This window comes from Neoarthrinium moseri (assembly GCF_022829205.1).
Source record: "Neoarthrinium moseri strain CBS 164.80 chromosome Unknown scaffold9_Wmoseri_CBS_16480, whole genome shotgun sequence".
In the NCBI taxonomy this organism is placed as follows: Eukaryota; Fungi; Ascomycota; class Sordariomycetes; order Amphisphaeriales; family Apiosporaceae; genus Neoarthrinium; species Neoarthrinium moseri.
The window spans coordinates 287598-310100 of record NW_026055123.1 but is presented as its reverse complement, the minus strand read 5'-3'; the positions used below and the strand labels follow the sequence as shown (position 1 = coordinate 310100).

The following is a 22503-nucleotide window of genomic DNA, read 5'->3' as shown; positions in this document are numbered from 1 at the left end:
CGAGCATATATGTCAGGTCAGCGGCAAGAATTCCGGTATCGTGGATCTGGGCCCGGCGATCATCAACAGAACCAACAGACAAGCGGCGATTGCATCCGGAACCCATGTCCGTCTGACATATCACTTCTCTGCGATGAACCCGAAACTGATCGCAACATGCTACTGGGTGAGTGACGATGAAAGTGTCCACTGCAGGCCCGCATGCAGTGAGATACATGATGCATATGGTGGCCGAAGTCTATCTGGCCACGGTGGTTTGAAGTTCCTGACCACCCGGATTGCCGGCTGCACAGGTATTCCGCAGCGCAGCGTGGGACCGGGTTGCTTTTGGAGCGTTGGTAGACCGTTCGTGAGTTCGCGTGGCCACCCGTCCTCGCCCAGCCAACAGCACAACGGCCGCACAACGGGGCTGGCGGGTGCGTGTTCATGTAGGCGGGGCTCCCATCTGCCTAAGCGGGCGAAATAAGAAATACCAAGGGATTATGCCTCGCATTGCGCTGAAGGCAGGTCTCAGTCGCTTAGAAGCGTGGGAAGCTATGTTTAAGACACGCAACTTCAGATAAACGCGAGAAGTTGCTTCGGCAGCTCCTGTGTGGCCCGGGGAGCGAAGTGTTCTTGGTTCGTGTAATATTGGTCCTCCTGGACTAGCTTTTCTTGGTTTTGGCGTCGCTCACAATCCTGACAGGTTGCATACGAGGCACTTATCACTACGAGGCCCCGAGGCCCCGAGGCTGTCAATTGTGAGAAGTGCGAATACCCAGGACTTGGCTGGCCGAGGCCCTGCCAAGGACTGACTTGAAGTGAGCTGGGGACGGAGACAACATCGGATACGCTCGCACGACTAGCTTAGACCGATTGCTTTTGCAACACTCCCGGCTCAGCATACCGTAAGCGTCCCCTGGATGGTGTTGCCGCACAAGGGACCTAACTACTGACTTTTGGCTAGTCTGGGCATGGGGAGCCGGTATGCGACGAGGTCTTGGCCTCCCATCTCGTGAGTACCAATCATGTCCCACGCTTTTGCAGTCTACAGTCACCATTGTGTCGCGTGCTCTCAAGGGTTGAATATAGGCTTACGACTTCCAGCTATCGAGGGCTCCTTTTGGGCAGGGCAGCTATAGGTATCGGGGAGCCTCCCTTGGCAAAGCTTAGGAAGTGCAGCCCCGAAGGTGTTACTAATTAGTCCAAGCCGTGCGCGCTGAAGGGGAGTGGGAAAGGCAATGAGCAGCGTCAAGATTGCTTTTGAGCTGGTTGTGGCTCACCTACCACCGCCGCCACCAAACGTGATACCTAACACTTAGCTGCATGCTAGGGCGATGACATCGTCGTGAGTCCTTGTTTGGCGTTGTTGGCTTCCAGGAATTCGCCTGAAAGCGCATCGCAGCCGCGCTGGACGCGATGACGGCCGCCCGAATGCTGGACGACCCCACACGATGCAAGCGCATCAATGGAATGTCTTCATGTAAGTGGGTTCGGTCGGGGTTGGTTGTTGGGAATCCGTTGCACCACTGGACGAGCACATGCCCTGACTCCAATCATCAGTAATAGGAAAGAAAGAATAGGTATTGTGAACTCTTCCGTCGCCCTGCGCCAACGTTTCAATTTTTTGCTGGTTTCGGACTCGTTGGCTATCACCACCACAGCTGCGCATTCCTAACTGGGTGGCGTGGGCTCTATTTCTACCAATAGCAGCATCCCATCCTAACTGAATGGTCTGCTTTCGATCGAGCTTGTCAACCAACTCGGGTATACATGACATCTGCAGAGGGCGGCGTTCCAACCATGTCGTATGGGGCTATGAGTGCGTAGCTTTTCTGCAAAAGCACCTGTCACACCGTTGCTGTGAACTACCAGGCTTGCCAGGGTAGGTATGCTTTCTATTACTTCAAACCCACCGTTGACCACCGTCCGTCCTCTCGATTCCTCCGCTCCTTTCCAGCCACCTGCATATTGCAGCCACCTATCGCAGCATATATTCTCAAATGCCCTGCGAACCCACAGCAGCCACGGACTAGAGGTATACTGCATCTTCGCCTTCAACGGCCCCAGATCCCGCTAGTTTCCTAGGCTTGCCAAGCTGAGGCCTTCACCCTTCGTCAGAGGTCCTTCCTCCCTAAAGTCCGCATCTGAGACAACTGAGGGACCCGTCTTCTCTTGATTGCCAGACCTCCCCCCATTACCATTTATACCTTTGGTGCAGTCGTGAGACTGGGGAGAAACATCACATTTGTTTGTGTTCACCATCTTTTCAAGAGATCACACACCGCGTCGCGTCTGTCGTACCATTGTGTACCAAATGCCGGCCGCCGTGTAATGTTCTGTCGACCTCGAAATTATTGTACTGCAATTGCCTATTACCTGTGATACTCTAGCGTTGGTTGACCTTCCTGTGCGCGGTGCGCTCATTCTTCCTCGATATTTGGACCATCTAAGAACCTGGCTGTCCACATCTCAGACGACCATTTCCTGGAGCGTGTTGTGGGCTTTGAGACGTCGTTCTTCAGCTGTTAATAATCCTACTCTCGTCTGACATACTTGGTTCTGGCCTGCATTATTATATACGCTGGTCTTCGCTGTAAGTTGCTATTCCAAAGTCACCCCGTGAAGTGACCACTCATTGGCTAATCACTAATGACTCTAGACCGCGAGTCCTCGGCTCGGAGGCCATGATGGCCCATGGCTTCGATAGACTGGAAAGATTCTTCGGTTCCACTAGGAGGAAAGACAAGACTTTACAAGAGCAACTCGCTGCTAGGAGGAAGGTTTCGGTCGTTTATTCGCCATTTCCAGCAGGCCAAGCGCCAACGAGCAATGGGAGCTCGCTGTTCCCATCTCCGCCGTTCATGAAGCCCACCTCGGCTCGCATGCAACCAAGAGACCCAACCTATGAGAAACTTTTCGAGGAGGAAGGGGGACCTGTGCTAACCCTTGGGAAGAAACGATCGCAGAGCTTGCCAAATGTGCAAAATCAACTGCGAAAATGCTCTTCCTCGTACATGACATCAGAGACTGAACGGAAGACTAGAAGTTACGAAACTCACCGGCCGTCATCCTTTGCGCTCAGTCAACAACCAGAGTCCCCTCAGCGGCCGGCGGCTTTCCGCTTCCCAGAAGACTCATTATTCCGTCCTGCAGACAGCATCAGTCCAACAAAACATGTACCGCAGATGAACATACCAAGCATGGGTACTACATCAGTTGCTGCGAAGCAAAGTCACGAGCTCCTAGATTGGACTCCTGCACATATATCCTTGATGTTCAATCCTGCGGAACTCTCGTCCGTGAATGAGAATCTGGGGCTGAATGCAAAGGACGACCTTGCAGAATCACTGATCTTGATGCCGTCACCTTTGTTTACTTCACCTGAGAAGACGCCTCTAAAGTCATCGCCAACCAGGCTTCCAAGGACCCCTAGTCCGCAGTGCGAAACCGTATCAGAAGCGCACGAGTGGAGGTTCTCATTGTTTCCGAAGCAATATTCCGTTCTGCAAAACACGGCGCCACAAGTCTATTCGCCGCCTTCTTCAGATAGTGAGGAGGAGTACCGTGCGAGGATTAGAGATCCATCTCGATCGCCTGGCAGAGTCGATTCTCCAAGCATTTACAGTGTCCAGTCTACCCCAGAAAGGGTTTACAGGCGCAAGAATCGCGATCCAAGACAAGAAAGTACCAGTCCACGGGAGACGTGGGGAGTCAGAGCCGGTGACCCTCTTCTTGGGTCCCCTGAATCGAACGACAGCCCGCTCCCGCGTTCGCGATTGAAGAAAACAGCGAGTGTGGCGAGCCTCTCTGAAGTCAAGTATCAGATTGCCCAGGAGCAAATCTTGCAGGAGCCTACCATCAATGACATCTATGCATTGAGCGATGAAGATATTGCCGAAGGAGGACCGCCTCACCCACCACCCAGAGCTCCGCCGCCACCACCTCCTAAGGATGTACCAAGGTCGATACGGCACCACCAATCGGCAAGATCAGTTGTACGCGCACACCAGGCACTCAACCTTCCTGCGGGAGAGGTGACTCCGCCGGAAACACCCACGGATCCACAGTTTCTCATCCCAATGCCGGCCAGTCACTCAATTGGAGAACTCGGGGCCATCATGGCAGCCGGTATCGCCAAGAAATACAACTTTGATCTCGTTTATCTAGTCAGCGTATGGCCCAGTGGAGGTGGGAATCACCTAGATCCATCCATAACATCTCACATAGGCTCCCCACCTCAGTCTGCCACCCTTGCCAAATCTCTACATGCAAGCACGGGATCCAGTGTGACTGGGCGGTACCTAGCAGCGTTCGGGCTTGCGGCGGAACCGCCAATGCGGATACATACTCGGGTCCTCCTCAAGGCACTCCAAGCAGCTGGATGGAGCGAGTATGAACACCCTACCGAGTCTATGTCCTACGGATGGACTCAGTCTTTCCACACTGATCAACTATCATTTCAACGGGATGATGCCGGTCCGAGGGCTTTGAAATGGAACGGGAACCGAGGGATTGTTTTTGCAGGCTATTGCAAGCACCCCAACGAGATTGCCACCGCGACTGAATTGTCGCGAAAGCAGACTCTGCTCGATGAGCTTCACACTGACGTCAAGCTCCTTGTCGACACACTCATGGAGAGGACATGAAAACTGATGGATTTGAATGACTGATACCACACCCTACATAGTGTTGCTTGTCTTCCGCTCCACGCCAACGACGCATGAGAAGATCATGAGACTCGGAGAAGGGTGCAATCATGGGACACCGGAACGTCAAAAGAATGGAGTAGTTTAGCTCCGCTGATATTTCAGCAACTTGATACCCTAAGCTGTCTTTTGCTCTACATTGAGCAATTTCTCAAGCATTGGGGAGTATGCAATAGCTAGTTAAAGCTCAATAAATCATGCCACAACAACATAGCTCTCATTACTTGGTGGTTTTGTGCTTAGCAAAGTCGGGTGACGCTAGAGTCATACTATACCAAGAAGGTTCCTGTGGGCAGAGTCTTAATCGAGCATTGGCAGCAAGAGTCCTTATCGAAGCGCTGCTGACTGCATTGATTCCTGTTCACCGCGCGCTGGATAGAGTGCGCGAGAAACGTCAGCCTGACTGATTTCCTGAGACCGGAACGGCCGCCGGAGGTGTCCACTCTCGAGAACGGTGGGTTTGTCCTTCCGTGCCATAGATAAGTTTCTTGAAGGTTGCGAAAGTCGGTGGGTCAGGGTTCGCAGTATCAACTATCCTGGACAAACTTTCTGTGCCTCCAGCAACGTTGATGTCATCATGTTTATCATGTTAGGGTCTGCCTCTTGACAGCTTGGCGCGGAGGAGCAAACATTGTAGGGGGTATCCAACAGCCAGAAAGGATACACAGACTCAACGGTCGGTGTTTGCAATCCGAGGACAGCGCACTGCGTCGTCTCAGCGTGCCAATCCTTGCCGCAAGCAAACAGGCCGACGAAGCCAAGCCATTTCGCTCAGCAATTTCGCTCACAGAACGATTCATGTTCCTTATCAATGGGTCGTCTGTGCAAAGTCGTGGGTGATTGGCGGTGAGGCTGGCAAGATAAGACACGACAAGGCCAAGAGAAAAGCAAACACTGGCGTGTTCCTTGTCACCTGTCTAAATTTTGGTGGGGCTTACACAGGGGGACAGGGGTTCCCCAGGCACCCAGCTGCCCTGACAGATTATATCTAGTGGGGTGCCTATCACCCATCGCCGTGGATGGATGCTCTGCATCACCATCCGCGGCGTCCAAACAGAATGCGATTTGGGTGCGACTTTCAGAGACTTCAGGTTCCTCAATGGACAGACGCCTATATCGACTACGACGGCTTGAAGCAGCTTGTGAAGACCCATCATCCGTGCCGGGACTTGGACTGTAAGACTATCGACCGCCGTCTAAGTGGGCTTGCTGACGGCTACTGTTCTCCTTCCTAGCCTTTAGCAAGAGTTTCAAACAAGAGATCGAGAACATCAACGCGTTCTTGCAGAAACAGCTTTCCCTCATCGATCGTTGGGTAGAAGCAACCTTCTCGCGATTCTCTCTTGCGGCTGCTGTTGCGCTTGAGATCCACGACCTCGCGCAAGTCGCGCTTGTAGAGCTTCGAGATCTCGCGAACTGCCTGCAGGAGATATTAGCGTTCATCACTCAGCTCGATGAGTTCGCAGAGGTCAACCAAGATGCAGTACAGAAGTTGCTGGGGAAGATTGGCCCCAGGGGGGCGCGTGAACCACTGATTGAGTTCGCCAAAGGCCCTCTCAACACGAAACCTTGGGTCGAAACAGCTGCACATCTGCGAGGCCTTACTCGACTCACAGCTCGTGCAGAGCAGCTCCATGACGATGAGTCAGAGGTGAGATCTTTGCTCTTGGAGAGGGTCAGCCCTCAGGCCCTTGGCTGCACTAGCGACGAAGTGCACAGCAGCATCAGCATCGATGACTCGGCGGCGCTTATGGTCGTGATGACATCGCCGGTCTCTTACTTGGAGAACCAAGCCATGCTCTATTCCGTACTGCAAGTCGCAATCCTGCATTCGTCACCGATGTGCCTCACCTCTTTACTGGAAGAAATCACTGCTCCTGTAGAGGACGTGGGTTGTGTTCATCGGGATGCTCTGCACCAGCTTATCATTCGTTCTTCGCGTCCTCAGCTTTGCCTCAGTGATCTGAAGATACTCGAGGACACAATTCGTGAGCTTTCCCCATACCAGCACCACATGCTGATTGTGAAGGACTGGAGAAATCGGTATCCTCTCCATTACGCTGCACAATATGGCTTAGGAAAGCTCTGCTCACAAATCACCAAATTCATGGAGCCAGCAGCAGTCTTCAAAGAAGACTCATGTGGGCTTACACCACTGCATCTGGCCGTCAGTTCCGGTCATGTGTCTGTGGTAGAGGCGCTCCTACGTCCTGATGCTGTAAGAAGCATGGTTCGTGAAGAAATGGCTGGTATTCTTCTGCTTACGGCTATCCAATCAAGTTTTGCAGATACTGTAAAATGCTTATTGACACTTGGTAAAGGGATAAATCATCGCGGAAAACACGGGGAAACACCTTTGTACCTTGCTGCTAGCAGTGGCCAGGCCGAGATGGTGGAAGCACTGTTAGCTGTGTCAGTTGGCCTAGATCTGAATCGCCCCGAAGTCACACGGGGCTGGTCACCATTGATCGTAGCTTGTGTGCGTAATCATCTTGAAATAGTTGAACTACTACTCCGAGCAGGCGCAGACACACTGATTCAAGACTTTGGCGGCTGGTCAGCTATAGAACATGCATGCTACAGAGCACACACCACCATCGTAGATGCACTCCAAAGAGCGTCTCCCACCCCGGAGCTGAGTCGCGGTTCCAATGTGGCTGCTCGACTGCCGCAGCCTCAACGCCCTGCAAAGAGCCATCCACCAACCTGCGTATCCGCTGATGCTGCCCAAGTCTACACGGAGCCGCAATACACATCTGTATTCGTCAACTTGGGCTCGTTCGATGTATATGCGGACAAGGAGGCCCTGGAAGTCGAGCCAGGCATCCTCCGTACTCTGTCAAAGAGTATGGAACATGATACAATACTGGAAGTTTCTGGGAGCCCCTGCCAGCAAGAGCCATATACTGTTAGGCTGCCACTCGAGGGAGCTCCTACTGAAGTTACATGGGTTTTCTCTACGACGCAGCCCGAAAACATGAAGCTGACGTTCAAGCTGTACAAGCGTGGAAATGCTGAGAAGCCTAGCAAACGACTCATAGCCACAGGAGTGGCTCTGCTTGACTCGATCAAGGGCTGGTTTCGCCCAGAGCGTCAGAGTCTCAGGCGCGACTCTCGCGTTGCTCTGATCACCTCAGATGGTGATGCTGCCGGAACAATTACATTCACGTTTCTTCTCTGCAGTCCTTACAACGCGAGAGCACCGCCAAGACCTACTCAGACGATGCGCCTTTCCGACTCAACGCAAGTTGTAGGACACCGTGGTAGGCGCCTTCTGCCTTCGTATTAGGTGATCGTTACTAACAGAGTCCCAGGCCTAGGGTGGAATATGCCAGGGCTCAGGCGCATGCAGATAGGAGAACACACGATCCAGGTAGGCTATTATCGGTGCTGCATTTGCTGCTTGTCTAATAGTATATGGTAGTCTCTTCAAAGTTCACTGGACCAAGGAGCAGATCTCATAGAGGTAAGCAATCCGAACTTGGTAGTCTGATGAACTTGCGGCTAATGGTTTTGTAGTTTGGTACGTCAAGAAAAATACACGGAAGGCTAAGAGTACTAAGAACTGGTGTCAGACGTTCAAATCACCCGAGACCGTGTTCCGGTCATCTACCATGACTGGCACGTTTCGGAGACTGGGCTCGACATACCGATCCACGCGATGACCTTGCAGCAGGTATGGTCCCATCTAAGTATCTCCTGCATGTCCAGTGACTGAATTTTCTATAGTGGATGTCCATCAGCGAGACACAGATAAACCATCACGAATTCACCAGAGGCCGTCTGCCATGGGACGAGAGAGCCCGTCCAAGTGCTCCATCTCGGAGGAACTCGAGGTCCCTATGTGCGGTCCCAGATCATCCTCGAAAAGCGCTGGCGGATCGTATGAAGCACACGGTCGAATACGCTAGGAATCACAACAAGGGGAATATCCGGGGCGAGTGCATCCACGATGCTTTTGTCACCCTACGTCAACTCTTCGAGAAGTTCCCGGACGATGTAAGCTTCGACATCGAGATGAGTATGTTGGAAGCACTCTGTCATTACCTTCTGCCCTCTAAGCTGACACCACGCAGAGTACCCCATGTTCTGGGAGTGCGACTACTGGGAAATGGAACCGTACTGGATCGAGATGAACGCCTACATCGATGCCACCCTTGACGTTATCTTCGAGCTGGCCGGGGACCGTTCGATCTTCTTCACCTGCTTCAACCCGGAAGTATGTGTGTTGCTATCAACGAAGCAGAAGACCTATCCCGTGGTCTTCCTCAACGACTCCATGATCAGTGGAGCAGCAGGTGATAAACGAGCAACAAGCCTTCAGGAGGCAATGCGCTTCGTGCGCCAATGGGATCTGCAAGGCATCGTTATGGCCGCTGAGCCATTCGTTGCCGCACCTAAACTGATCCAGCATGTCAGGAACCGGGGCTTAGTCTGCGGGTCGTATGGCGTGTTGAATGATGTGCCAGAATTCGCGAAGGTACGTTCTACAATCCATAATCTGCCCTCAATTGTACTTACCAGAGCACAGAAACAAGCAGCGGAGGGCATAGACATGCTGATTGTGAACAACATCCGACTCATTTCAAATGCGCTTCGGAGTTTGGAGTCTTAAGAGGGTTCCATGGCTCAGGCCATAGCTAGTGACGGTGCATTAGAGTAGCTTTCTCTCTGTTGCTGGCATTGCTTCATTTCTACCGTATTGCCTACTTTTCCTTTATTTCTTGTTGCCACCAACCTCCTTCTTCCTTGCTAGTACTACATCAAGGCTACAATCGAGCTGGCTTGAGGAGTGCTTGGCTACATGGCACGAACAGCAGCCAATGATCTACGTAAATCAATCTAGCACAAATTGAGAAACAGTGATGCCTAGACTGGTAGTTCGATCAATACGCGACTCTGTAGCGGAAGCCCATGTGATCACTGTGTTATTCCGCTTGATAGCCGCCCTTTTGCGTTACGCTCTACCGCTTGCCCTATCATCTTCTTCCAAGAAACTTGGCGAGGCATCTGAGACTGTAACTTCACGTATAGAGTAGTTCTAGGTCTCATCATCTTTCGCTAATCTAGTGGCTTCATCCATTTTCAGCGGTGTACCAAATGTACAAGGGACTGGTGGTTAGAGCAGGGCCGCGATAATACATGCTGCTGTACACTTTTGTTGTTTCATGGATTCGTTTGGATTGAGGCTCAATCTCAAAAGCCTGGGGGCGACGTCTGTTATGTTCTAGTGCCTAGGATTGTGTGTACAGCCAGTGGTCAGAAAGCCAAGCCACCACATCTCGGTTGAGGACCCGTCGCATCACATAGAAATAGCCAAGCCAAGCCAAGCGGTTCTCATCGCAGATCACCGGGCTTGGGCTTGGCGTCCATCCGATATTAGTTGCCCCCCTTTTATTCTTGGACAAAATGCCTGTTGATCTTCAACAGCTGAGCGCACAGTCAAATGGATTGTTTATCCTCTCGGACCAGTGCAATTACGGTACTGTATACCAGTGGGCTTATTTGAAGGATCAGGGCATGTGACCACAGCGACACTTCCTGGTGCAGTGCCACCGCTTTTGGCTTACGTGCAATGCGTCTCAGCGTTTGTTTTGGGAGACGTTCCTATCTGGAAGGTGCCATTGTCCACGGCTTTGATTACTTTGACTGCGTCAGAGGACTGCTCTTGGAGAGTTGTTCAATGGTAGATTCAACATTCGGCATCCTCAATCGGCACACGTGCACCAGGCTGGATAATATGGGTCAGGAGCGCTTTGCGACATGACCTTGCCCGGCGGTCTCCTGGTATTTGGGAGTCATTAATGGACGGTTATCAGAAGTGCATTTTGTCTCGACTGGGACAAGGACACGAAGAAACTAAGGTCCAGCACACGTAGACACCGGCGGCTCAGAGTGTCGGACCCGCCAAAAGACTACGTACGCATTGGCTCCACTTATAGCTGCAGCACAGAGCCTCAAAAACCCATGCCAGCCGAGACCAATGGGCTGTCACCATGGCACGCCGTTTCAAGTATTTTTGGTTCCAATTCGTCTGTCCCTTCACAGCGCCTCCCACTTTCCATAGCAGCCCCTGGACTTGACAGCGTCCAGCATGTGGCTTTGGCACCTTGGCCCGGGGCTGCTGGGGAGCCCTGGAGAGCGGAACAGGCCGTATTGGGAAGTCCAGACTCCCATGGGGAGCGTTAGCACGTCTGGCTGCCATGGTCCATACCAGACGACGTTGGGCGGGAGGACCCCTAGCTCTGGCTCGTTTCCAATTGCCCCGTTCTCCCCTTTCACTTTCGTGTCGTTTAGATTGCTCCTATCTCAATCGTGTCCTCATTGGCCCGCGACTCTGGGTGAGGCTCTCGCGAAGAGATTTCCAAACCCCAGTCTGCGTCTTCAGCTGGTGCCCTGGCATGGTCTAGACGCGCGAGTCAACCGCTGCGTCGCAGGCGTTTTGCAGCTTCAGATATCGAATGAGATAATGCCTCCCTGTTTGACATGATCGGAGCACATGCGTCACCATCGAGCTTCATATGATCTACGCGATCTACGGGCTTCCCGAACTCTATGAGCAGGACTCAAAGGACGAGGGAAACACTTTGTTTCGCAGTTGATTCTGGTAGGGAATGATCCCATTCCTCGAACAAACGGGCTTGGTTCAGGGATCTCGGCACCTGTGCATTAGTCCGTCCCACGCGGCATGCAGCCGGTACCAGGTAGCCCACTTATTTCTGCATGATGGCAAGCGATCCTTGGGGACTATGCGATTGGGTGCCGCAAGTCGCCAACAGCATGGTCAAGTAACTACTTCATTTTCCCACATTCGGGACATGCTGACGTCGTACTGACTCGAGATTATGCGTCAACACACGATGTGCCCATAAAATTAGGAAATACAGTTCAGAATCAATGATGCTGAGTTACTATCGTCGCGCCCGGGGTGGGATTTGTATCTTTTATAATCGTGAACGTGGTTACTGACAGTAAGAGAGGTCTTGTGAGCTAATCCTCGGAGGGCTAAGTGAAGTATCCGTACCATCTGACCATCAAAAGCGTTTCCCCATAAGCTGACCTGTGCAATCCGGAGAAGGAGAACTAGGAGGCCACGAGATCATTGGCAAAGCGTCAAGATTAGTAGGCTGGTGAAATTGTGGATGTCCGATGATAGGGGGTCGTGGAGCCCACGATGCGCGGCGGATCCACTCTCCACCCACTTCATACCATCCGACCCTGGTATTAATCAATGTCAACCAGTCCTGGCCTTTGCCTACCAGAGCCCCAACCATGGGTATAGCCGTCTGGTGTACACAGTAGCGAAGCCCGGCGCTGATGTGTTCTGCAGTAGGTATATGAGCGTGGCCTCCCGCTGGTGACGGCATCTAGCCGTATGCCACTCTTGGCATTCATCACTTCGCTTCTCTTTTGTTGCTTTCCTCTCAGTTGGTGTTGAGGTTTTCACTTCGTTTTTGTGCTGGCATACACTATTCTGATATTACTTTCAAGTTCTTTCAAATAGACTGATAGACTTTCTTTGTTTCTCGTATTGGCTTTTGGTCTTCTTGTCATGTCCCTTCAACCTTCTGCGGCGGCTCGTCGAGCGAACCGCATAACAATATGGCCGACTGCTTTCGGCGAAGATATAGAGCTCAGTGCACCATGGCCTGGCCGATTCAGCACCCAACAGGCGGATAAGAGATGGACGGGGGCATTCGATGTCGAGGCTCGCGCCAATCGTATGAGTCACATGGTTGGCAACTCTCTGCTACCTTCCTCCGCTCCCCGTGACCACAGAATATGGCCCGGGCAAAGCAGAGGAAACCGCACAACGTGGATCGACGACCGAACGTACCAAGACGATGCTCAACTGTGGGATGGATCATTCGAGGTGGAGAAGAGAGAATCATGGATCAGCCGCACCCCAGATCGTCTATCGGATGGCTTTGAGATCGAGAAAGAGAAGGCAAAGTGGAAGCAGCCCCTCACCAAAGAGCAGCTCGACCAAGCTGATTCAGCTCTCGTCTCCGTGGATATACTCAATCACGATTTTGAGGGCTACGGCACTCCTGAGCAACCATATCTTGTGCGATGGATCGAGAACGACCCAGCAAACCCGATGTTGTTCCCCAAGTCGAGGAAGTGGACAAACGCAATGGTGCTTGCCTTCGCCGTCTTCATGGTTTCGATAGCATCTTCAGGATTCTCACAAGGTAGGTCAAGCAATCATCTCTGGAAAAGCGGGTTTTGACTTCCTACAGGCACCGCCGATATCAAGAGCGAGTTCAATGTTGGCCAGACGGTCGCCTTGCTTATGACGTCTCTCTTCGTGCTGGGTTTCGCTGTTGGTGCTCTGGTCTTATCACCTCTCAGCGAAGTGTACGGCCGCCGTGAGCTGTACGTGTGGACGTTCGCTGCCTTCGTCGTTACATCTGGAGTCATCGGCCTAGCCCCTTCTATCTCATTTGTTCTGGCATTTCGAATGCTTGGTGGCCTGGCTGGCTCATTCACCCAAGCAGTCGCACCTGCGGTCATCGCCGACATGTTCCAGGCCCAGGAGAGAGGATTCGTGCTCAGCATCTTCACATTAGCCGGCTTGATGGGTCAAATGCTTGGCCCAATCGCTTGTGGTTTCCTTGACGCTGCTTATGGCTGGCGCTCTTTAGGTGTCATGATCGCATGCGCCTCATTCCCAACCTGGGTCATCCTTACTCTTACCTTCCCGGAGACCTATGCCCCCGTCTTACTCAAGAAAAGGGCCCAGAAACTCACCAAGATAACTGGGAAGGTTCATATCGTTGACGGCATGCAGGAGGAGAAGACCATTGGAACCCAGCTCCGAGTTGGAGCCCTTCGACCTTGGGTCATCCTCATATACGAGCCCATCGTCACCCTCTTGAGTCTCTTCCTGTCTGTCGTTCATGGAACCCTCTTTCTGCTCTTCGCTGCCTACCCGATTGTATTTCAACAAGTGCGCGGTTGGCCTCAAGGCGTGGCATCCCTACCATTCCTTGCAATCGCCCTTGGCATTGTCATCTCGCTTTTCTACGTTGCCCTCGTCGACCAGAAGCGTTATGCCAAGCTCGTCGAGAAGCACCACGGCATGGTGCCACCAGAGGCTCGTTTGCCTCCGGCCATGCTTGGCTCCATAGCTCTACCTATAGGCCTCTTCTGGTTCGCCTGGACTAACGACCCTTCTACATTCTGGCTTATCAGCGTCAGTGCTGGAGTCTTCTTTGGCTTTGGAATGGTGCTGCTTTACATGAGCCTCACCAACTATATTGTCGACGCCTACCTCGGATATGCTGCATCTGCTTTGGCAGCTAGTACCGTCCTTAGATCAATCGCTGGTGCCGTCTTTCCTCTGTTCACCGCTCAGATGTATACGTCACTTGGTATGTTGCTCGACTGCATCCTTTCAAACACGGACTCAGCTAATCGGATTTCGCAGGCATTCACTGGGCGTCTAGTGTCCCTGGCTTTCTTGCGCTAGTCTTCGTTCCTTGTCTAGTGATGTTTTACAAGTATGGTCACATCATCCGTAGCAAGACCAAATTCGGACAAGAGGCTGCCAGGCTGGCTGCCATGATGGACGGTAGAAAGTAGGAGGGGCCAAGGGTTAAAGGGTCATATACTCGACATTCATACGACAGATGCGCTGATCTTCACTTCGGGATCAAGTGGACTCCTAGAAAATGTTTCTTCAGGCCCCCACGGTCGTTACCGTTTCAAGTTGTACAAAATAATGCGGCCACGCTTTTCATGGGTATAGAGTGTACATATAAGACAAAAATAAAATATACATGGGAATAGAGGGAGATGACTGGGCAACATCGCAACTTAATTGGCCTTGTGATTCTTGGAAGCAAGCGAGCTTGTCAACTTGTGATCAGAATTGCTCCGGCGCCGGCGGGGGCGCTCCGCTTTTCCCGGCCGGGGCAGTTACTAAGCATGACAACATCGTCCGCTTTTGATGGCGTGACGTATGGAAATGTCTTCAATCGATATCACTAGAACGCGGATGCAGAAGTTTTTCTCTGGACCCTGAATATTATCTCGTTGCGACGGTATCCGGTGCATAGAGACAGCTAGCAAAATCGAGAGGCCGCACTTTCAAATTTGGAGCAAAGATCAGCGTCATGGCTTCCAACAGCTTTACGCTTGCCAGCAAGGTTAAGGTACGAACACCGTCGAAATCCTAAGTCTCTATCCAGATAAACTCACCGAACCAAAGCTTCCGTCTGGGCACCTCATGCCCCAGATGCAGTTGGGCTTGTACATGATGTCAGGGCGCGAAGTGCTGTCTGCGGTTCCTTGGGCCCTGGCTGCAGGGTACCGGGGCTTCGACTCTGCGCAAATGTATCACAATGAAGCCGAAGCAGGGAAAGCCATTCGAACTTTCCTGGAATCATCAAACAACCCAGGTCTTAAGCGCGAGGATCTCTTCTACACATCCAAGCTGGCTAGCAACGGCACGGCATATTCCTCGGTGCGTCGGAGCATCAAACAGAGCGTTGAAGCGTGCGGGCTTGGTTACATTGACCTGTTCCTACTGCATAGCCCTTACGGTGGACCCGAGGCTCGCTTGACGAGCTGGAAGGCCGTCGAGGATGCTATTGAGGAGGGTGAGATCAAGAGTGGAGGTGTCAGCAACTACGGTGTCCGACACGTGAGCCCTTCTAAACCCTACCGCACAGCTGCCTTGATACTCATCGCGCAAGACAGATCGAAGAGCTGATGGCATCTGGTCCACGGATCAAGCCATCTGTGAATCAGATTGAAGTCCACCCGTTCAACACCCAGATTGAGATCCGCGAGGCATGTGCGAAGCACGGCATCGTCGTGGAGGCATACGCTCCGCTAGCAAGAGCAGAGCGGATGAGAGATCCCACAATCCTCGCCCTCGCGAAGCAATACGCTTGCACACCTGCACAGCTCATGGTGAGGTATGTATTCACGGACTTCGAGGACTGTACAGGTCACAACGCTAAAACTTGAGTAGGTGGTCACTACAGCATGGTCTTGTACCGCTGCCCAAGAGCTCGAGAAAGGAACGGGTGATAGACAACGTCAAGGTTGACAAGTTTGAAATATCCCAAGATGACATGGCTAAGCTGGACGATCTAGACGAAGATCTTGTCACAGATTGGTAAGTAAACGTCTTAGCAGAGTTATTCATTTGATGCTAACACGTTAAACCAGGGATCCGACAGATGCTCCTTGATTTAAACCATCCATGATATATATGTGTCGAGAGCGCTGAATAGATCGCAGCAGAATCTTTATACTCAATCTATGAGTCACCTTCCGTATATGCACTCCTATGCTGGAATATTGAGACAAACCACTCTATTAATATGGCATGGATGAAAGAAAGCCTTCTCGTAATTTACCAGCCTGAAAACGTGTCTGCCTTCATCCATATTATGATAAAGTCTTCATTTAGGAATGCGGCCTGGACCGTCTATAAAATGTCTCAATGTCTATAAAGTTTGAAACTTTCGTATCTCAAAACTTAGGCGCTATGCTCTACAATCAGTTGCTCCAGCTACTCTGGTCTTGAGATCGTTAAGGATAGAAACTGCCACCCATTGTCCAGCTCAATCATGTCAGACTTGAAATAAGTATATTCATTTCCTCCGATCAAGTCAATTTTCCTTCGAGCTGTTAAATCGGTACAGTATTGAAAGCCTTGGCTGAAATGAAACCGCCGGAACTACCAACTACCAATGAAAACAACAAGCGATCCTCGCACGCGATTCCCCACTAGCTTCATGAGCCCAGAACGCCATTGAGTCTACTACCGTTACAGTGCTGATGGGATCCTCTATCGATAACCACCTGAGACTACCCGAATATCTGTTCCCCTTCCTAGAAAGGCATTCTTGAGAAAATCGGAGCGCGGGATATCTACTCTTGCGATATATTGACTGTAATTATGCGGCTTCTCCTCAGCCGGTACATAAATATCTACGCTTCGTTTCCATGGTTTGACAGGGACTGAGAAGTATTCGTTTCCCCCATATATTCCTATATGATTCATTAGTTGAGAGATGGGGACAGATAGGTATAAGACATACTGTCTAGTTCACTCTCACTTCGTTTACCCAGACTTTGGGTTCTCGTCTCATAGACCATAACACTGCTTTGCCGTGAGCCTCCGCGTTTCTTATTCCTATGGGTACTAGAGGAGCCCATTGCGTCGTTTATTTTCGGGTTTCAACGTAGGAGGGGAAGATAGTCAAAGAGTCAATATTTTGCCAGCAAAATGTGGCATTCATTACAATTTGAGGGTTGGAATTCTGGGCCAAAGTGATGCAGCCTCCAGGATTCTTATGCAATCCTGAGGCAATGGGGGCGGTCAGGTGCCTGTCAGTCGATTTTTGGCCAGCATGACCTGCATTGAGCCCCATTTATTTTTTCTACTTACTCCATTTGACCTATGGTGTCTCTGTGTAACACACCTATCAGCTGCATCTGAAACCAATGATATCTTCTGGCGACTGGCTGCGTACAGCTTGGCTCGGAGTGGACACGTTCTGCGTTTTGATGGGAGGCCAGTGGCGGCATGGCTATATTCAAGTCCTTGGCCCCCTCACGCGGCACTTTTCAAATGAGCCATGTCTACTGCATCACACTGTCACTTGTACGGCAAGAATCGTGGAGGAGTGGATTTTTCCATTGGCTCAGAATTCTAAGCGAGCCGACCCGCAAGCTACCAGGGCGCTCGGAAAAGCTCTGCCCATCGGCTGTTGTCCAGCCTGCTTCCTCTTTGCATACTCATGTATCTGTACAGCCAACCAGGTGTCGAGAGTCCGACAGCTATGCATAGATTACTGCAGCAGCGGTTGACCACTGGCCAAGTTAGATTTTCTTGCAGTTCAATGTGACACTCTCATGCTGCTCGAGGCGATGAATGCATTGAAGAAACCGAACAAAAATCAGTCGAAGGCAATGAAAGAGCAGCCTTCCCTCCCGAATTATCATGTCCGTGAAATGATAGAACTCTTCAAAAGTAATCGAGAACATTCTGTCGCTGAGGCACAATGTCAAGCCGAGCTGAAGGCGTCGACTCGCAGCCACCTCAGCTTGGCAATGAAAAAATTCAGCCCTCGGACCCTTGGCTGCCAATCATTCTTTCGCTAGGTACATTGAAAAGTCCTTTATGAGGCTGATGTCTGACTAAAATCTGAAAGATGGAGGTGGCGTCAGAGGCTTGTCCTCCCTGATCATCCTTCACGAGATTATGAGGGCGGTGCAAACATTGGAGTGTAGCGACGCGCTTCCCCTGCCCTGCAATTATTTTGACTTCATGATTGGTACAAGTACGGGAGGGTCAGTACTTCATGTTTGTTGAACACTGCAGAGATGCATCTAATGATTGGCAGTCTAATTGCGATCATGTTGGGAAGGCTACGTATGAGTGTTGAAGAGTGCATCAAAGAGTATCTGAGGCTGAGCAACAGGATCTTCCGCCCAAAACGATACATAAGGGCATACTCGGCAAAAAAGTTCCGGCAAGCAGTTGAAGAGGTCGTCGCCAAACAATGTGGCTGTCATGGTAACCCGCGAAGTTGCACACATAATCACCATCTTCGCCAGTATGACTATGCTGAGAGATATGATACGGCCAACCGCGATATCATAAACAAGACATGCCGAGTGTAAGTTCACTGTCCTCAGCCACTCACAATTTAATTCTGAACGAAGATAGAGCTGTTCTCACCGTTAGAGAGAAATCCAAGTCGGAAGGCCAGAACAGGGCTGACGTGCCATATTTATTTCGATCATACGACCATGATGCGAGGGATTGGAAACGAGACCTCAACCCCAAAAAGCTGAATCGAGCAGAACTCAAAATTGTCGATGCATGTCGAGCTACAACGGCGGCCCCCTTCTATTTCCCTGCTTTGAAGATAGGAGGACGGCGTTACATTGATGGGGCAATCCATGGTAACAATCCTTCGGTGTACGCGTGGGCAGAAGGTGTCCTAATGGCTGGCGAACCTGGGCGCCCCCCAAAAGAGACTCCAAATGCTCTGATAAGTATTGGAACTGGAAAGAAGAAGGAATACCCACGATTTGGCTTCCTCAACCTGCTACGTCACATCAAAGGCCTCGTTGTGGACGTAGAGAAGCCACACGAGAACATGGAGCAGACCGTGGCCATAGTCGGTGGGTTCTACAAACGCTTCAACGTTTCGACCTCGGACGAAGGTCTTGGTTTGGACGGACTTTCCACAATAAGGTTGGACTCTTGCAACAAGAGCAAAAGAAAACGCTTCCCGTGGTCTGAACAAAAGCAGAGGACTGTGGAAGACAATGATCTGACAAGCATAGAGACCAAGGCCAGAGAGAAACGCAAGGGTGGCTACAAGCCACACAAGTACCAGTACAAGACCCTGGAGAAGATACGCGATAGGACCCTGGACTACATTCGCCCTCCCACTTCAACAAACGAGGTTACGGCAGACATCAACGAGTGCGCGCAGAAGCTTTATGACTATAGCAGACGGCGGAGAGAAAATGATCCCATACGATGGGAAGCAATAAGGCAAGACCCGAACCCTGCTGTACCAGTTCAGAGTGTTCCTGCTGCAAGATAGGACGGGCTTGGCCCGTGTGTTTGTAAACTAGCTATATATGAATGACGATCCTATCCTACACGCCACCTTCTATACGCTGTCTACTGTGCACTTGGCAAGAACCGACCACGGGCTGCTGGACACAACGTAACGTACCAATGGAGTCATGATCACTGGGCTAGGCACGTAAACGATGTGCTTTTAATGGCTTTGCTACATCCTTTCAGGTGTTGGACAAATGACTGCTGAGGGAAGTCATGATTCAATTTATGCTTTGCCATTCCTAACTACACCCTGGGTATCTGCACGCAGCGCCAGGGCATAGACTGAAGAGCAGTATATGTATGGGTTTAGTAATCTTGACCAGGGAACACGGATTCGTGTCTTGGGGCCTTGAGGTGCTGCCACATTCCTGCAAAATCCTCAGACAAATCAGGGGCGTTGATTGTGGGCCGTTGATGCTACTTCGTGCTTCTATTTGGGATGAAATGTCCCAGCAGAGTGATGGCCATTTGGCCCGAACGCGACTAACTGGACGTCCTAAGCGGCATTGCGGCCAACTTTGCTTGCGCGCACTGCTCACAAACCGCACCATAGATACATAGAACGCAGGACAACGGTCACAGGCCAAGGGACAGGGGCTCATCAGAGATGGCGTGGTAGGCAAGTCCAAGTGTCCTGTGAACACGAACTCCTGACTGTGGTAGACCGTGTCCCAACGCTGAGATGAGTAGCGAATTACGTGCTTCGGTCCGTAGTCGCAAGGAATACGCAAGGTGCCTTTAGTAGAGTAGTATATGTAGCGAGTTGACACGGCGGCTTGCGTGTAGTCGACGCATGGAACAGGCAGGCAACGGGGTCTCAACGACAGAACGAGTTCATAGGAGTGGTGAGTCCAAAATGGGACAGTGATGCGTGCAGGTCGTATTTATTGCTCTCTCGAGATATCAGGACAGCTTCCTGTACATGAGTGCAGACCCAACGCATCAGTTCTCCGGTACTAGATACCAACGTAGCCCATACAAGTCGTAACTGCGTATCTGGGCACTTGCGTCCTGGCGTGGCCAACCATCCATTGGCAGCTCGAATGCCAGAGCCACCGAATTTCCTCGTCAACCATTCACCCTGACACAATTGTGCGATCGCTCGAAACGTCCCGGTCTTTGTTGGTATTGTTCTTGATTTGTGATGCTAGACGCAAGGCTGAAGCCGAATTCTTTTTTACCTTGCAACCATTGCCCTAACCCTGATGCTGCCAAGTCATGAATGAACCATCCGCACTACCAACTCCGGCCAGAACCCTCATCACTTATATCGAGGAGGGGTACAGCATGATACGAACAGAAGCACCGAAAGACTTTGAGGGAAGGGGGGAGGAGAACTTGGCACGGACGACGCCAGAGTTGCCTGTGGGAGAACAGTTAGTACACCGTCTGGTAGGGACCGGTCGATGGGCGAGTAATTACCGTGAGGGCGGGTGACCTTGCCCCAGATGACTCGGATCTTGGTGCCGCGGACCTCCTTCTGGGCCTTGTAGACGTAGGCGACCTTCTTGCCGAGGTAGAAGCTGTGGTCATGTTAGTTTCGTTGCTCGATTCCCAGCGCAGCGGCAGTTCACAGAGAGACATACTTGGCGGCAGCAGTGTCGTCGACGCCCTCGATCTTGACCAGACTCGTGTTAGGGTGAGTGGTGTGTCGGTTGCGCTGGTAGCTCAGGTGACGACCCCTACGGAAGCCAAAACGTCAGTATTCGCTATCTGGAGTAGTTTCGAATCGCTAGGCGAGCTGTCCATCATGCGGGAGAACACCCTGGCCGCTCCAGTCCGTCTCGGCATGCCAGGCGCATGTGTCGATCGGATCTGGGGGAAGGATGGCGGGTTGAGGATTCGAGGTTCGGGATCGACTCACTTGACGTATACTGCAATCACACTGTGTCAGCAAAGGGTTCCTTCGAGCCTGATGGAGAGACATGTACGTCTCTAGGGGCAGTTTGCAGTTTGTCTGCGAATACGTTCTCCAGCCGATGCTCGGGGAGAGGCTGTCGGGGCGCAATGGAGAAACCGCATCGCAGTCAAACGTGCCGGGGGGTTCGGGCGGGAGCGTAGAGTACTCACATCTGTGACCTGCTTCGGTAGGCATCTTGACTGTGGTGATCCGCCGCTCTCGAAATCTATGGAGGTGAAGATCCGGGGACGCTGGGCGAATTGTCGTGTTTGGCGTTGTCGTGTTATCGTGGATGGACTCGTCCTGGTAGAGTGTTCCGCAAAGACAGCCTAGGGCGAGAGGAGGGTTTGCACGCCCTCCACAAAACCAATTTTTTTCGGGCGTCGTGGTGTGGCTGGTGGTGGGTTGGCAGCCACACGGGGGTTTGGGAGTTTGGCAGGGTTTCGGTCCGGCCTGGCAGAAGTCTGGAGCAACTGATAAGATAGGCCTCTCTCCCTCATTGTTCCCCACCCGAAATCTGTTATCCTTATCGCCGACTGTTTAGTCAGAGTCATCCATGGATATTCATTAGTTGCACTGCTCCTTCTTTGACGGAGGAGGGAAGCAGGTCACGATGTCGGATCGGATACTGCTGGCCTCGCGGATAAGTACGGCACGTACGGCACGTATGTTCTTTCAGATTCATGTTCATTATTCTCCGGGAAATAGGGACAGATTAGACCGGAGCCCATTCTACATACGCATGACACGGCAATGCAAGCTTGCTACCTATGTAGCCCGTAGAGGTGTCCATGCCTTTATTAGGAAGAGAAAATGCAGTACGGGAACATCGTGGAGTATTGCACAATCCGAACGAGGTGCCCTGCCCCCGATCTTGGAGGGGCACTGCATCCCTCCAGGTTCTCTGGCACCGGAGTCCGAAGTTTGCAGTCTGCTGACAAAGAGTGTCTGGATTCATCTTCTCGCTACATGCGGACTCCCGGACGTCGGAAGCCCCCAACTCTGATGATGTTTTGGTTCCGAAATGTTCGGGGCGCACGCCGCCACGCACTTGTGACAAGCACTCGCTTAGGCAGAATTGAAATTGACCGATGCATGGGTCCAAGTGCCTCGCCCACGAAGCATTGTATAGGACCGTCTTTTCGTCGCATCGCTGGGGTGTACGGGGTGTATGTCCCCTGCTCCTATCGCGGCCTGGGTGCGTAGGCAACCTGGATGTCTAGTTACGTTCTTGACGTCCTGCTATTATGTCCCATACATACCCTACATACGGATACAGACTGCAGGTCAATAATCAACGTCAT

General features: G+C 51.7%; 6 protein-coding genes across 6 annotated transcripts; 5 read left to right on the top strand and 1 right to left on the bottom strand.

The window, feature by feature from the left end:
* Positions 1-2669: 2669 nt before the first annotated feature.
* JN550_003685 (uncharacterized protein) lies at positions 2670-4628 on the top strand (the record flags this gene model as incomplete). The annotated part of the gene is made up of 1 exon (XM_049315117.1): positions 2670-4628. One exon carries the CDS (start codon positions 2670-2672, stop codon positions 4626-4628), a length of 1959 nt encoding a protein of 652 aa, XP_049174255.1.
* A 1118-nt stretch (positions 4629-5746) lies between these two features.
* On the top strand, positions 5747-9303 carry JN550_003684 (uncharacterized protein; the record flags this gene model as incomplete). Its single annotated transcript, XM_049315116.1, has 8 exons — positions 5747-5864; positions 5924-7951; positions 8003-8061; positions 8124-8154; positions 8264-8364; positions 8418-8709; positions 8765-9168; positions 9220-9303. 8 exons carry the CDS (start codon positions 5747-5749, stop codon positions 9301-9303), a joined length of 3117 nt encoding a protein of 1038 aa, XP_049174254.1.
* A 2937-nt stretch (positions 9304-12240) lies between these two features.
* On the top strand, positions 12241-14276 carry JN550_003683 (uncharacterized protein; the record flags this gene model as incomplete). The annotated part of the gene is made up of 3 exons (XM_049315115.1): positions 12241-12883; positions 12932-14065; positions 14122-14276. The coding sequence occupies 3 exons, from the start codon at positions 12241-12243 to the stop codon at positions 14274-14276; spliced, it is 1932 nt and encodes a 643-aa protein (XP_049174253.1).
* Positions 14277-14809: 533 nt separating this feature from the next.
* On the top strand, positions 14810-15894 carry JN550_003682 (uncharacterized protein; the record flags this gene model as incomplete). Its single annotated transcript, XM_049315114.1, has 5 exons — positions 14810-14848; positions 14905-15339; positions 15396-15616; positions 15673-15819; positions 15873-15894. 5 exons carry the CDS (start codon positions 14810-14812, stop codon positions 15892-15894), a joined length of 864 nt encoding a protein of 287 aa, XP_049174252.1.
* Positions 15895-17716: 1822 nt separating this feature from the next.
* JN550_003681 (uncharacterized protein) lies at positions 17717-19276 on the top strand (the record flags this gene model as incomplete). Its single annotated transcript, XM_049315111.1, has 4 exons — positions 17717-17816; positions 17867-18005; positions 18059-18334; positions 18403-19276. 4 exons carry the CDS (start codon positions 17717-17719, stop codon positions 19274-19276), a joined length of 1389 nt encoding a protein of 462 aa, XP_049174251.1.
* A 1288-nt stretch (positions 19277-20564) lies between these two features.
* On the bottom strand, positions 20565-21394 carry JN550_003680 (uncharacterized protein; the record flags this gene model as incomplete). The annotated part of the gene is made up of 5 exons (XM_049315110.1): positions 20565-20662; positions 20722-20822; positions 20886-20981; positions 21164-21173; positions 21370-21394. The coding sequence occupies 5 exons, from the start codon at positions 21392-21394 to the stop codon at positions 20565-20567; spliced, it is 330 nt and encodes a 109-aa protein (XP_049174250.1).
* Positions 21395-22503: the final 1109 nt, after the last annotated feature.